We start from the raw sequence: 12,101 nt of genomic DNA on the forward strand, positions 1-12,101 counted from the left end.
TCTGGCTCTCCGCAGTCTGCTGCGGTACAGAGAACACAGGGTTGGGAGTAGATGGACCCGAGTGTGGTCCCAGCCCTGCCACTCACAACCGAAGCGACCTAGGCAAAGCCAGCCTCACTTTCCTCCTCTGAAAAATGGGGACAAATTTCCACACGGTGGTTAAATGAGTGAATGGTTGTTAAGTGCCCAGCTCAGGGCCTGGGGTATGGTGTGCATCAGACAAGCACTTGTGTCCAAACTTCTTTTTCTGCGTCTCTGGAACTGAAGCTCACCAAAGAAAGGAGGGGAGCAGGGAGGGGGAAGGAAGGCGTGGCGGGGCCCTGGGGTACTCACTTGGCTCGCAGGGCAAGCTGCCGATCATTGGGGCAGACCCACTGATCACTCCCGCTGCCAAAGATGGTGTCGGCCATGGCCTGGAGCGCCCAGCCGGGGGAGGGGGTCACATCTGAGGTGAGAAGAGGGAAAAAGAAAGAGCAGGTCACTGGCAGGGGTGCAGGTGGCAGACAGGGTCCCTCAGATGGCAGACATCGGCCCCTCCAACCTATCTCAGTACATTGCTCTCCACTGATGCCCGGAATCGCACCATCAGAATCACTCCTCCAGCTAAACTGTTCCCTGAAAGCTCCTCTTTCAAAAAGCTCACAGTTCTAGGAGGATCATGCGACTAAGTGACAAGATCAGACATAACTGGCAGGACATCAAAGGGTTAGAATCACACAGGAGAGAAGAGGCACACCTCCTCAATTTTCCACTTAGTGGGCCAGCCATGGAGAGCGCTGACCCCGGCTCTTCCAAGTGCAGCCCCTGCCGTCCTCTGCACATCGCCCAGCAGGAGGGGCTGGGCCAGGGCAGACGGCCTGACAGCCTGGGCAAACCCCACACCGCTCCCAAACCCGGGGGACCCGGAGTGGCGACCCCAGGTACACACATGCAGCCGGAGCCACCCGCCTTCCTCAGCTCTGCAAACAAGGTCTGCACAGACTCTGCTCCCCGGGAGGTTCCGCCAACGATCACCGTGCTCTGCAGAGTGGGCAGGCAGGCAGGGGACGGTGGCTGCAGCCATGACCGCCACCTGCACAACTGCAGGGGGTGCTGCCCACTGGGACTACAATGAAAATGGCACCCTCGGGAATCCTGCAGGGAGGCGGGCCTGCTCCAGACCTTCCTGGTGGTTTAACTTGTGCAGTCCAGCTTAGCTGGCTCTCTCGGGGCCACCAAGGATATGTGTTGGGGGAGAGAAGAGAGGGGAAGAGAAAGCTGAGTTTGAGGGTATCTCAATCCCTGCGCAAAGATGAGGGGCTGTACTGAGCTATCCACACTCCCTGGTCTGCGCCCACCTGCACCAGTGGTTCTCAAACACAGGACTCCCGCACACTCAAAAATTATTCAGCTTGGAATTTAGTCTGGCAGTTCCTCAAATGTTGAACGGAGTTACCATATACCCAGAAACGACTTCTAGGTATATACCCAAGAGAACTGAAAACACGTGTCCACACACAAAAACCTATACGTGAATGTTCACAGCAGCATTATTCCTAACAGCCAAAAAGTGGAAACAATTCAATGTGCGTTCAATTGAATGTCAATTCAATTCAATGTCAACTGATGAAGGGCACAATGCGACATATCCAAACAATGGGATATTATGCGGCCACAAAAGGGAATGAAGTACTGATACCTGCTACACATGGATGAACCTTGAAAACACAATGCTAAGTGAAAGAAGGCAGACATGAAAGACTACACATTGTGTGGTTCCATTATATGAAATGTCTAGAATGTTCAAATCCACAGAGACAGGAAGGAGACGGGAGGTTGTCAGGAGCTGGGGTGGTGGCAGGGAGAGGAAAGAACGAGGAATGACTGCTAATAGGTTCAGGGTTTCTTTTTGGGGTGATGAAAACGTTCTGGAATTAGATAGTGGTGATGGTTGCATGACTTCGGGAATAAATTAAAACCACTGAATTGTATCCTTTAAAAGTGTGAATTTTGTTGTTGTTGTTGTTGAGGAAAATTGGCCCTGTGATAACATCTGCTGCCAATCCTCCTCTTCTTTGGCTTGAGGAAGATTAGCCCTGAGATAACACCTGTGCCCATCTTCCTCTGCTTTTGTATTTGGGTTGCCACCACAGCACGGCTGGTGAGTGATATAGCTCTGCGCCCAGGATCCAAACCTGTGAACTCAGGCCACCAAAGTGGAGCATGTGGAACTTTAACCACTTGGCCACTGGGCCAGCTCCCAAAAGTGTGAATTTTATGGCATGTGAACTACATCTCATTAAACTGCTATAAAAATTCTTGACAGGCCAGCCCTGGGGCCTAGTGGTCAAGTTTGGTGCACTCCGCTTCAGTGGCCCAGGTTTGGTTCCCAGACGCAGACCTACACCACTCAGTGACAGCCATGTTGTGGTGGCAACCCACATAGAAAATAGAGGAAGATTGGCACAAATGTTAGCTCAGGGCAAATCTTCCTCTGCAAAACAACAAACAAAAAAACTTGAGAACTCCAAATGATATGAGCTATAGTTACTGATATTTACCATATTAGAAATTAAAACTGAGGAAAAACTTTAAAATTATTAATTCACCAAAAAATCATAGACCCATTAGATGTTCACATATTTTACAAAAAAAACCACTATATTTTCAAAACAAAAACAATTAGTGAGAATATGGCATTGTTTTACCTTTTTACAAGTCTTTGTAATGTTTGGCTTAACAAGACAGTTGGATGGTCATAGCTGATTTTTCACTCAATCTTTTGCCACATATGGTTTTGTTAAAGTGCATGAAGGACATCAAGACTCCCACAGATATGTACTACTGTCGGAAAAGAGAGGACTATTTTAATTGCCTTTCCAGATAATTGTGGATATTCTTTCAATTGCACCAAAATGCAACAGATGGTAGCTTCTTAAAGATTAGTTCCAATGTGGCATCTAAAATCCTATCGACGAACTTTTCATCTTCTGCACATTTGTGAGAGAATGAGACCAAGCGTCTTGTTATTCTTATGAAAAGTTTTGATTTTGCGGACCCCCTGAAAGGTACTCGGGACCCCCGGACCATGGTTTGAGAACTGCTGTTCGAGCCCAAAGTCACCCATTTCTGTGATGACCACCAGGGGGCAGCCTGCGGACTGCCGTTGACTGACCCACACAGGGACCAAGCCCACGACATTCACCACAGTGGCCTCTCTGTCCCATTCAGCACATCCAAGCAGCAGCGGGAAATAGACCTGGGGACCCTAGACCTCAGGAGCCACGCGTGGAGACCCCACAGCCAGGCCCACGCAGGGGAGGGCTGCTGGGGTGCCACGGTCATCAAAGACCTCGCATCTAAAGTCTTGACCTTCTTCCAAATGAGGCTAACACAGAATCCAGGAAAACGCAGACAGAGTCAAAAACGACACGCTTATCAAACAACTTTAAACCGGTGTCCCACTTCCAGCCTTTTCCGCATGATGGTTTGTTTTGTTTTGCTTTTTAAAATTTCTGTTATCTTGTGAATAGCACGGTCACATCGCGGTGTGGGTGTGAAAAGCGTTATTCGGTTCCACGTAAACATTTAAAACATACTACAGCTCAGGAGCCCTGAATCCTTATTATTATTTTTAAACATTCTGGGAGCTTCAAGAAATGGAAGTGATGGGGGTCTCCCTGACCGGGACAGGCTGTGCCAGGGTAAACCGGGTGTCCCGGCGGCAGCCACCTGTCATCGCCTCACAGGTGTCGTCGCTCCCGCCTTGGTCTGCAGGGGGCACCAGGTCTCGGGCCACTGCTCCCAGGATGGGAAGGCTTTGAGCCTTCCTGCCTACCCTGGGCAGCTGGGCACAGCGAGGATGGGCACAGAGAGGATGCAGTGGCCCATCTGCTCTGCCAGGCACCCCCACAGAGGCAGGGGTGCACCAGTGTTGACCCCAGAGGGGAGGAGCAGGCCAGGGAATCTCAGAGTGGGAATTTCATCTTCTCCAGAAGCTTCTGAACCAAAAGTGTGTGGAGCTGGGCAGGGGGAGGAGCTGGGGTCCTGTGCTCTCGTGCTCAAACCGTCATCACCTCTTTTATGGGGGGACAGGTGGGGACATCCAGGAGAAGACAGCAGCAAACACAGGTGGAGACGCAGCCATTCCTCACAGCCCCAAATGAATCTCTAGGGAATGAACTCTTTCGGTCCCCTTTGGGCCACTTCCTAGGGGGCCAGACTTTTGGGATCACTGGTAAGGGAACCCCCAAACTAACATTTATCTGTCCTCTGAGCCATTTAGGGTCCAGTCCTCTACATTGTTTTTCTAATTTTAGCCAAAACAACTCTGCGACCACCCACAGGCTATTCTGTTCTGTTCTTCCTAAATCTAATCATTATTCTTTTCTGGTCAGCAAAAGAGAAAAGAGAGAGGTTAAGAGACTGAGGAAAGGTCACACAGCTAACTGTGCCAGTCTCCTAACCCTTAACCAAGATTACTTTCTCTGCGTCCTATCAGGGCCGTCGGCACGGAAGGAAGGGTTGTACAGCAGGGAGGACGGTGGAAAGAAGACTCAACTAGGAAAGAAAAGAGCCATGAAAATCTAGCTTTTATGCGAACTTACTGGAAGGCAAGAACAAGTCAGTTGTCTTCCCTGGGCCTCAGTTTCCTCATCGGTACCCGAGGGAGATGAAACAGACAGGCTGGAGGGACTGCCCTGTGCAGTTCCAACACTTGACCCCGCCCTGCCGAGCTGCAGGAGGGAGGCCTGGGCGCAGGCAGGGACTGAGGAAGGGTCTTAGGGTGGGAGGCTGGCGGCTGCCCCAAGCCAGGAGGTGGGATCTGAGCCCCCACCCCAGCCTAGTCCCCAGGGCAGAGAAGAGAAGGACATCCCAGTGTCCCCCACCCCTCTCGCTCCCGCAGCTTCAGGGAAGATGGGCCTGCAGAGTCAAATGCTATAGAGATGTCTAAGGAGATGAGAGGATGTTGCCTTTCGGGACCTGGGGCCATGGGTACTGGCTGGCAGGGTCTTCAATGATGGTAAGTTTGTGGCTGAGCATGTCCACGGGGGTGGCTCCGAGCAAAGACTCAGGACCCTGCCCAGGGACTGCTGTGCTCGCCCTGTGCTGCAGCTGGCACCTCAGAAGGCACAGCTGTCCTTCATCCACAGACAGCAGCCTCAGGACAGACGGTGCGAGAGGAAGGGCAGCTGGGGGAGCCACACTTAGGAAGCTGCCAACGGAGCCAGCTTAGGTTCCCAAACCTCTTCAGTCTGAAGTGGCTGCCAGCTCCCTGACTTGCCAGCCAACTGTCCCCGGCTCGCACACCCCCTTAACCAGGGGGCTGCTCTGCCAGGCTACATGCTCACCACTACCCAACACACACCTCCTGGGCTCTGCCCGCCTCCAGCGGGAGGGCCCCTTCCCCAGGCCCTGCCGCATCAGGCCCATGCCCTCCTACGAGGTGGGTCCTTAGACCTCCCAAAGAACAGTGCCCCGTGAGTTCAACATGGACCGCACCCCTGCTTAATAAATGCCAATCTGTCCTAGACAGAAACCAAATGATGAGGGGACAAAACAGAGGTCTAAAGGTGAGCAAAAAGCAGGCATTCACGAGGGGGAGGACGGGACTGGCCAAGGGCCCAGAGGGAGCAGAGGCAGGGTGTCTGCAGAAGGAGGGCCACCTGGTGCGCTGGCCTTCCTCTGTCAACGAGGGGAGAAGGGGTACCCAGGCCGGGCCTGCGGCTCAGGTCCTTCCAGCTGTGAGGAAAGAGGCTGTGGGGAGTGTGTGTGTGTGTGTGTGTGTGTTCTGCGGGGGAAGGAACACGGTCATGGTGTGTGTGTGCACGTGTGTGAGTGTGTTCTGCGGGGGAAGGAAGAGGGTCCTGGGGAAGTGGGGGTTCTACCTGAGAACCGGCCCCAGACACCTTCCTTCTATTGACAGGTCTCCATCTCTCCTTCCCCAGAGGGCTGTGGGCTCCCCAGGGGGCCTTCATCCTCCTACAAAGTGGATGTTCGCTGAACCTCTGTTCAATTCAACTGATTTCATCAGAGCGACGGCCTTTCCCAGACACAGAGGAACTCAGGCAACGAGCCAGACGTGCTGGGAGCAGAGCTGGGCTCCAAGCGCGCTCTGCGACTTGCCCACGCGCAGGCAGTCTGTCCCCCAGGATTCCCCACAGCGGAGTCAGCGCCCAGGGGCTCCTGACAGCAGAGCCGCCTCCCCCCGCAGGGGCCAGCGTGCCTTCCAGGCCTGCAGGTGCCACCTGCCCCCCGCTGGGCGAGACAAGCCAGGCTGCACCCATAAGCGTTTCTCCACCTGCAGCGCAGGGGCTCAGGGGACCCCATGAGGGGACAGGAACGGAGTTGCCTGGTGACGATTTCCTGAGAAAATTCCCAGGGGATGGAGGTCCGTGAGCCCCAGGCAACTTTCTGAGGCAGATCTCAGCAAACAAGCACATTCTGACAGGGAGATCCAATTCTCCTCTCCCCAAGCCGGCTTTGGGCAACCTCACGTGGCATCTCCACAGAACATTACAAAGAAAACACCCTACGCCGGCCCATCACCCACCCCCAGAGAAGAGTCCTAACATTTTAATGTAAGAGCTTCTCATTTTTTCCTAGGTATTTGTGTGTAGATTTTAAATAAAACTGGGTTCGTATTACATACACTGTTCACTCTGCTTTCTTATCACACTGTACTTTCTCACATTATTAAAAGTCCTCAAAAACACGATTCTTAATTTTAACTTAGTATTCTGGATATGTTTTATCATTTTCCCATTTAGGGGCACAGAGATTGCTTCCAGTTTTGCTCTATTACATTCAACACTAAAATGGACATCCCGGGAGACAAATCTTTGTGTCCATCTCTGATTATTTCCTTAGGATAAATTACCCAAAGGGAAAGGAAGTGTCTTTTTTTGAAATGGGTTTTTGAAGCGACTTTTGCTATAGTGACGTTCACAGCCACTCCGATCTCCCGGTTGCAGGCCTCACGCCCACTCCCTCGACGACATCTAGAAACAGTCACCGCAAAAAGGGCTGCTGGAGGCAGCCCGTCCCGTCGGCCCAAGGCGGGTTTTGTATTTTCAAACTCAGAACTCAGATACAAGAAGCTACCTGTAAATCTCCAGTCAGTTGGTTTTAACAATGCGTACGGTCCTCGAATCACTGAAAAAGGGCCTCCCTTCTGCAAACGTTCGAGCCTACTTAGAAGAAGCCTTCTCCCCCCCTTAGCGGACGTCGTGGGCTCAGAATCCGGTAAAGTGGGCACCTGCCTTAGAGCTCCGAGTGACCAGGTGGTCACATAACACCTCTCCACCGTTTGTTCTCCTCTAAAAAGGGGCGGGGTGTCCGCCCCACCACAGGCTGGGGTGAGGACGAAAGGAGGGTACCCTCCAGAGAGCAGCACATCTCGTCACTACTCCAGGACAATGCTGCTGTTTGACCCCCAACCTCCCAAAACTTACAACCACTGAACACAGGGTGGAAAAGATGGGCAGCCTGCAGCTCTCGCTGAGCCATACCCAACTTCGAGAAAGATACCTGGAGGGCAGGACAGCCTGCCCCTAGAGAGCATTAAACACACCCACGGGGGCTCCGCCCGCCTACCGGGGCCAGAACAGAACAGAGGCGAGCAAAGACAAGCAAAGGCACAAAGGCCCGAGCGAGGACAGCTCCTCTCGCCTGCACCTGCTCCCAGGTGTGCTCATCTCTCCCGCCTGTACCCTGGCACTTTCGCCTCCTTGATTTTATTCCAGGGGAACTTCCACGGACATAACAGAGCCGAAGGTGGTATGAATGGATGACCTCAGGGGAAGAGAAGGAACGAAGCGGGAAGAATAGCAGGAAGGAGGCAGGCAGGATGGAAGGACCGCAGGGTCGAGGAGGGGACACCATATGCAGAGGCAAACAGGAGTCACCAGCAAGTGCAGGACACCACTTCCAAAGAGCTACCAAGAGAACGAAAGTGCATCCTTCCACAGAGAGAGGTTTTCTCTGAGCCGCTGACCCATGATGATGAAACGCACGGCCCAGCAAGAGCAGCAGTGACCCACAGACTCAGGAGCAGTGAAGCGAGGCTGTAAATCAAGGAGTCTGGGCCTGGTTATTATGCAGTATTATCAAGGCAAATACATAACTGATAGAAATGGCATTTGGTAAATAAAGTCCCAACCCTGAGCTCATATCCGACCAAACCCCTCCCAGAGCTGTTTGGAGTTTGATTTTCAAACCTGTGAGCAGAGGAAAGACCAGAAGACCAGAGGAGGAGACAAACAGGAGACGCAAGAGGAGAGCAAAACCCACTCCACTCCCCACCCACAGGCCAGAGAGCCCTGAGGAGGAGGACCGCGGAAGAGCCCAGAGCTACCTCAGGGGGCCTGTGCTGGGCTGGGACAGAGGCTTCATCCCCATGCCAAATCCGAGCTGACGCCCGGAGAGCTGCACAGAAAGGACTCAGGGCCCATTCAGCCTCTGCTGTGATCCTTTAGTCATGCCCGCCCTGGAAGCGGGAGGGCAGAGTGGCTGCACAATCGCTGCTGGGGAGTTTGCCATCCCCAGACAGCTGGGGGTGCCTGGGCCGGGGTAGCGGGGGAGGAGACGAGGGCCTCAAGGAGGGAGAAAAAGCAGGGATGATATGAAAGAATACTTGCCACCAAGCCGAGGGTTCCCGAGACGCCAAAGACACAGTGTGACAGCCCTCAGTTCTACACCCAGGTATTAATATTCCAGGGAACCCTTAGCAACAGGCTCTGACACCTGCTCTGTTACTATGATACGGGAAACATGACACTAGCAGCAAGATAAGGTGAACCCAGGCATCGACACTTCCTCCACCTGTCACGAGGATGCAAGATTTAGAGAGGAAGCCTCAAAGGCCTGTCTGAGCACCCAAGGAAACTCTCTGTGGGGTCTCGGGCTAATTATGCACGAGGCAGGGCTCAAGCAGATTTGAGAGATGAGACGGGAGCCCCGGGGAAGCTAGTACCTGACAAACGGCCCTAGAACTCACGCTGTCAGCGGGCGTCCTTCCAGATCTGCTTCCCCAGTGACTACTCCCTCCCCGGTCCCAGTTGGATTCTCCTTGTCTCTTGCTCAGACTGTGGGACAGCTTCCCCATCGGCCTTTGGACCTCCTGGGGCTCACCTCACCCCCTTCACTTGCAGCCAGAGAGTTCATCCTCAAAGCCTAGGTAAGGCCATGAGATGCTCTTGCTCAAAAACCTTCAATGGCTCCCCACTGCCAAAGGAAAGAACCCAAGCTGCACGTAAGGCCATCCATGATCTGGCCCAAATTACCCTTCCAGTCTCACCTGCCACCACATCCCTCCACAGAACTCACACTCTACAGATGGTCCCTGACTTACGATGGTTCGACTTAACAATTTTTCAACTTTATGATGGTGCAAAAGCGATACACATTCAGTAGAAACTGTACTTTGAATTTTGAACTGTGATCTTTCCCGGGCTAGTGATATGCCATAGGATCCTCTCTCGTAACGCTGGGCGGCAGCAGCTCCCAGTCAGCCCTGCCATGGTGAATGTGAACAATCGATACAGTAACCACCATTCTGTCCCCAGACAACCACGCTGTTTACACTTTCAGTACAGTATTCCATCAGTTACACGAGATAGTCGACACTTTGTTATAAAGTAAGCTTTGTGTTAGATGATTTTGCCCAACTGTGGACTAACGTAAGTGTCCTAAGCACATCTAAGGCAGGCGAGGCTAAGCTACGATGTTCAGTAGGTTAGGTGTATTAAACGCATTTTTGACTTACAGTGTTCTCAGCTTTCGAAGGGTTTATCAGGATGTAACCCCAGCGTAAGTCAAGGAAGATCTAAGTCACTGGGAACCGGGACATGTTCTGCTGCTCAGTCTTGTCTCCGGAACTCACATGAAACGCCTCTCCTGCACATGGTCTACCCATAGAGGCCCAGCACCACCTCCTCCGGGAATTCTCTAACTCGTCCCCACCCAACTCCCATTCAGAATCGACCCCACCTGCCTCCCCTCAGCAGTTCATTCCACTTTGTATTCCGGGCGGGGGGCGGGTCTTTACCTCTGTGACCCCTGCGAAGACTGCAGCTCTTGGAATGCATCTCGGACACATGGTGGTTGTCTGGTACACCTTCATGGAACTAACACTAACCTTCAAGAGGTTACCGCAGCCCATGGAATAATGCCCAGCCTCCTGGGCCTGGAATTTCAGGTCCCACAGTGTCACCCCCGACCTCCTTAACCTTCCTCCCAGCCACATGCAGGTGGCTCCCATCCACTGAACAGGTCTCACCTGTCCTGCCTCTGGCCCACTCTGCAAAGTGGTTTACACCACCTAAAACCACGGGAAATCTAGAAAGGACTCCAACTCTTGAAGAGTGGTCAACGATGGCACAGTCAATGGCAGTGTCAATATCAAAAATGACAAATGACCTGGAAAAGGGTTTACAGCAAGATTAGGTGCATGAAGTAGAACCCAATGGTGGACACAATGACAGCACCCTATAATAATCATGTGCCGTGTGGAAAATGCAGAGTTCACACATTAGAGGAGCAGGGTTTGGGATTACGGGTGAATTTATTCTGGAATCATTTTCTAAGGATGACTCAGTAGGAGTTAGACCAGCGACGGCACCCCACCTATCCTCGTGGCTCCCACCTACATCCTCCTCCCGGGTGGGGCTCTCTAAGACCCTGCAGCCCTGCTCAGATTCCTGTAGCCTTTCTTGGCAGTGCCCTTCAGGAGTAGTCCATCCTGGACACCCCAGGCCTGTTCTGTGGCACAGCCCCTCCAGAGTCACAGAGCTCAGAGCCTGCTATTGTCCTCAGAGAGACAAGCAGCAGCTACTTCTTGGTTTCTTACCCTCATTCATTCAACAAACAAGCACTAGGTATTGACTTTGCACCAGGCACATGCCCAGCATCTCAGGTCAAGCAGGGTGAGAGGGGTTGTTCTTTGCGTGCCCAGAAGGCCTCCCACAGTGTACAGGCAGGATGCCTCACTTACAGCTGTGGGGGCCTCTTCTCCCTAGAGAAGTAAATCCACACTTTAATGGCTTAAAACACCCAGTCCAGTGGACCCAAATGCCTGCCTCTTTCTCTAGCGGAGACCGTTTTCTCATTTTCCAGCTGAAACACTATGCAAAGCCTGCAACCAAAATACGAGGCACAGCATCCTCCTCCTCTCTCCCACGTCCCCCGTCCCTCAAGTGCCAGCCCTCCGACTTTAGCGCCACAACTTCACCCACACGTCACCAGAGGCACAGCTCGCTGTGGTCATTTCTGAAAGGCCTGAAACAGGGCAGGTAGGGGGCACGAAGCAAGGCCATCACAGAGATGGAGGATAGCGGCCGAATACAGGGTAACCAGACTTCTTGGCAGGTGTCACCCCGAGAACACACAGGAAGGAGGGGAGCCCCAGAGGCTGGCAGCCAGGCCCGAAGCAGTGCCCCGTTCCCCTCAGCCCACGTGGTACCAGCCTCCTGGGGCTGCCGTAACAAACCACCTCAAGCTGCAAGGCTTCAAGCAGCTCTAGAGCCTAGAGGTCCCAAACCAAGACGGCGGCAGGGCCGCGCCTCTCTCGGCTTCGGGGGCTGCTGGCATTCCTTGGCCCTCCTGGGCTGGCAGCTGCATCACTCCAGTCACTGCCTTCACCTTGCCACGGCCTCCTTCCCTCTGTGTCTCCACGTGGCCGTCTCCCTGTGCCTCTTGACCTCAAATGGCCGTGTGCCCTGGGGACGTGTGGGCGGAGCTGAGGCCTTAAAGTCGGAGGGCTGGCACTTGAGTGACAGGCAAGGGGGGGATGCTGTGCCTCTTATTCTGGCTGCAGGCTTTGCATAGCGTTTCAGCCCGGGAATGAGAAAACTGCCTCAGACAAAGAGGCAGGGATTTGGGTGAGCTAGAATGGACGTTTTAGGCCGTTAAAGGTGCGGTGTGTCACTCTTCTTCTGAGAGGACACTCATCACGGTGGATTAAGACCAAAGGAGAATCCAGTATGGCCTCATCTTAACTAGTTACATCTGCAATGCCCCTATTTCCAAATAAGGTCACATTCTGGGGTTCTGGGAGTTAGGACTTAACCATACCCTTTCGGGGGACACAATTCAACCCATAACATATGGGAAAACAGAACCCA

General features: G+C 53.0%; 1 protein-coding gene across 17 annotated transcripts in view; it reads right to left on the bottom strand.

The window, feature by feature from the left end:
- Nucleotides 1–12,101, bottom strand: part of RPH3AL (rabphilin 3A like (without C2 domains)) — a 142,589-nt gene that overhangs the window by 91,161 nt on the left and 39,327 nt on the right. For 13 of the 17 annotated variants that reach the window (XM_044744521.2, XM_070482647.1, XM_070482644.1 and 10 more), the window contains exon 2: nucleotides 334–445. In XM_044744521.2, coding sequence (XP_044600456.1) covers nucleotides 334–410 — 77 coding nt within the window. In that variant the 5' untranslated portion in view covers nucleotides 411–445. Of the gene's footprint in view, nucleotides 1–333; nucleotides 446–8,335; nucleotides 8,461–8,618; nucleotides 8,691–12,101 lie in introns of those variants that run through there. The other 4 variants (XM_070482637.1, XM_070482645.1, XM_070482648.1 and 1 more) reach the window with 4 other exon arrangements.

The sequence above is a fragment of the Equus asinus genome, chromosome 13 (genome assembly GCF_041296235.1).
Source record: "Equus asinus isolate D_3611 breed Donkey chromosome 13, EquAss-T2T_v2, whole genome shotgun sequence".
NCBI lineage: Eukaryota > Metazoa > Chordata > Mammalia > Perissodactyla > Equidae > Equus > Equus asinus.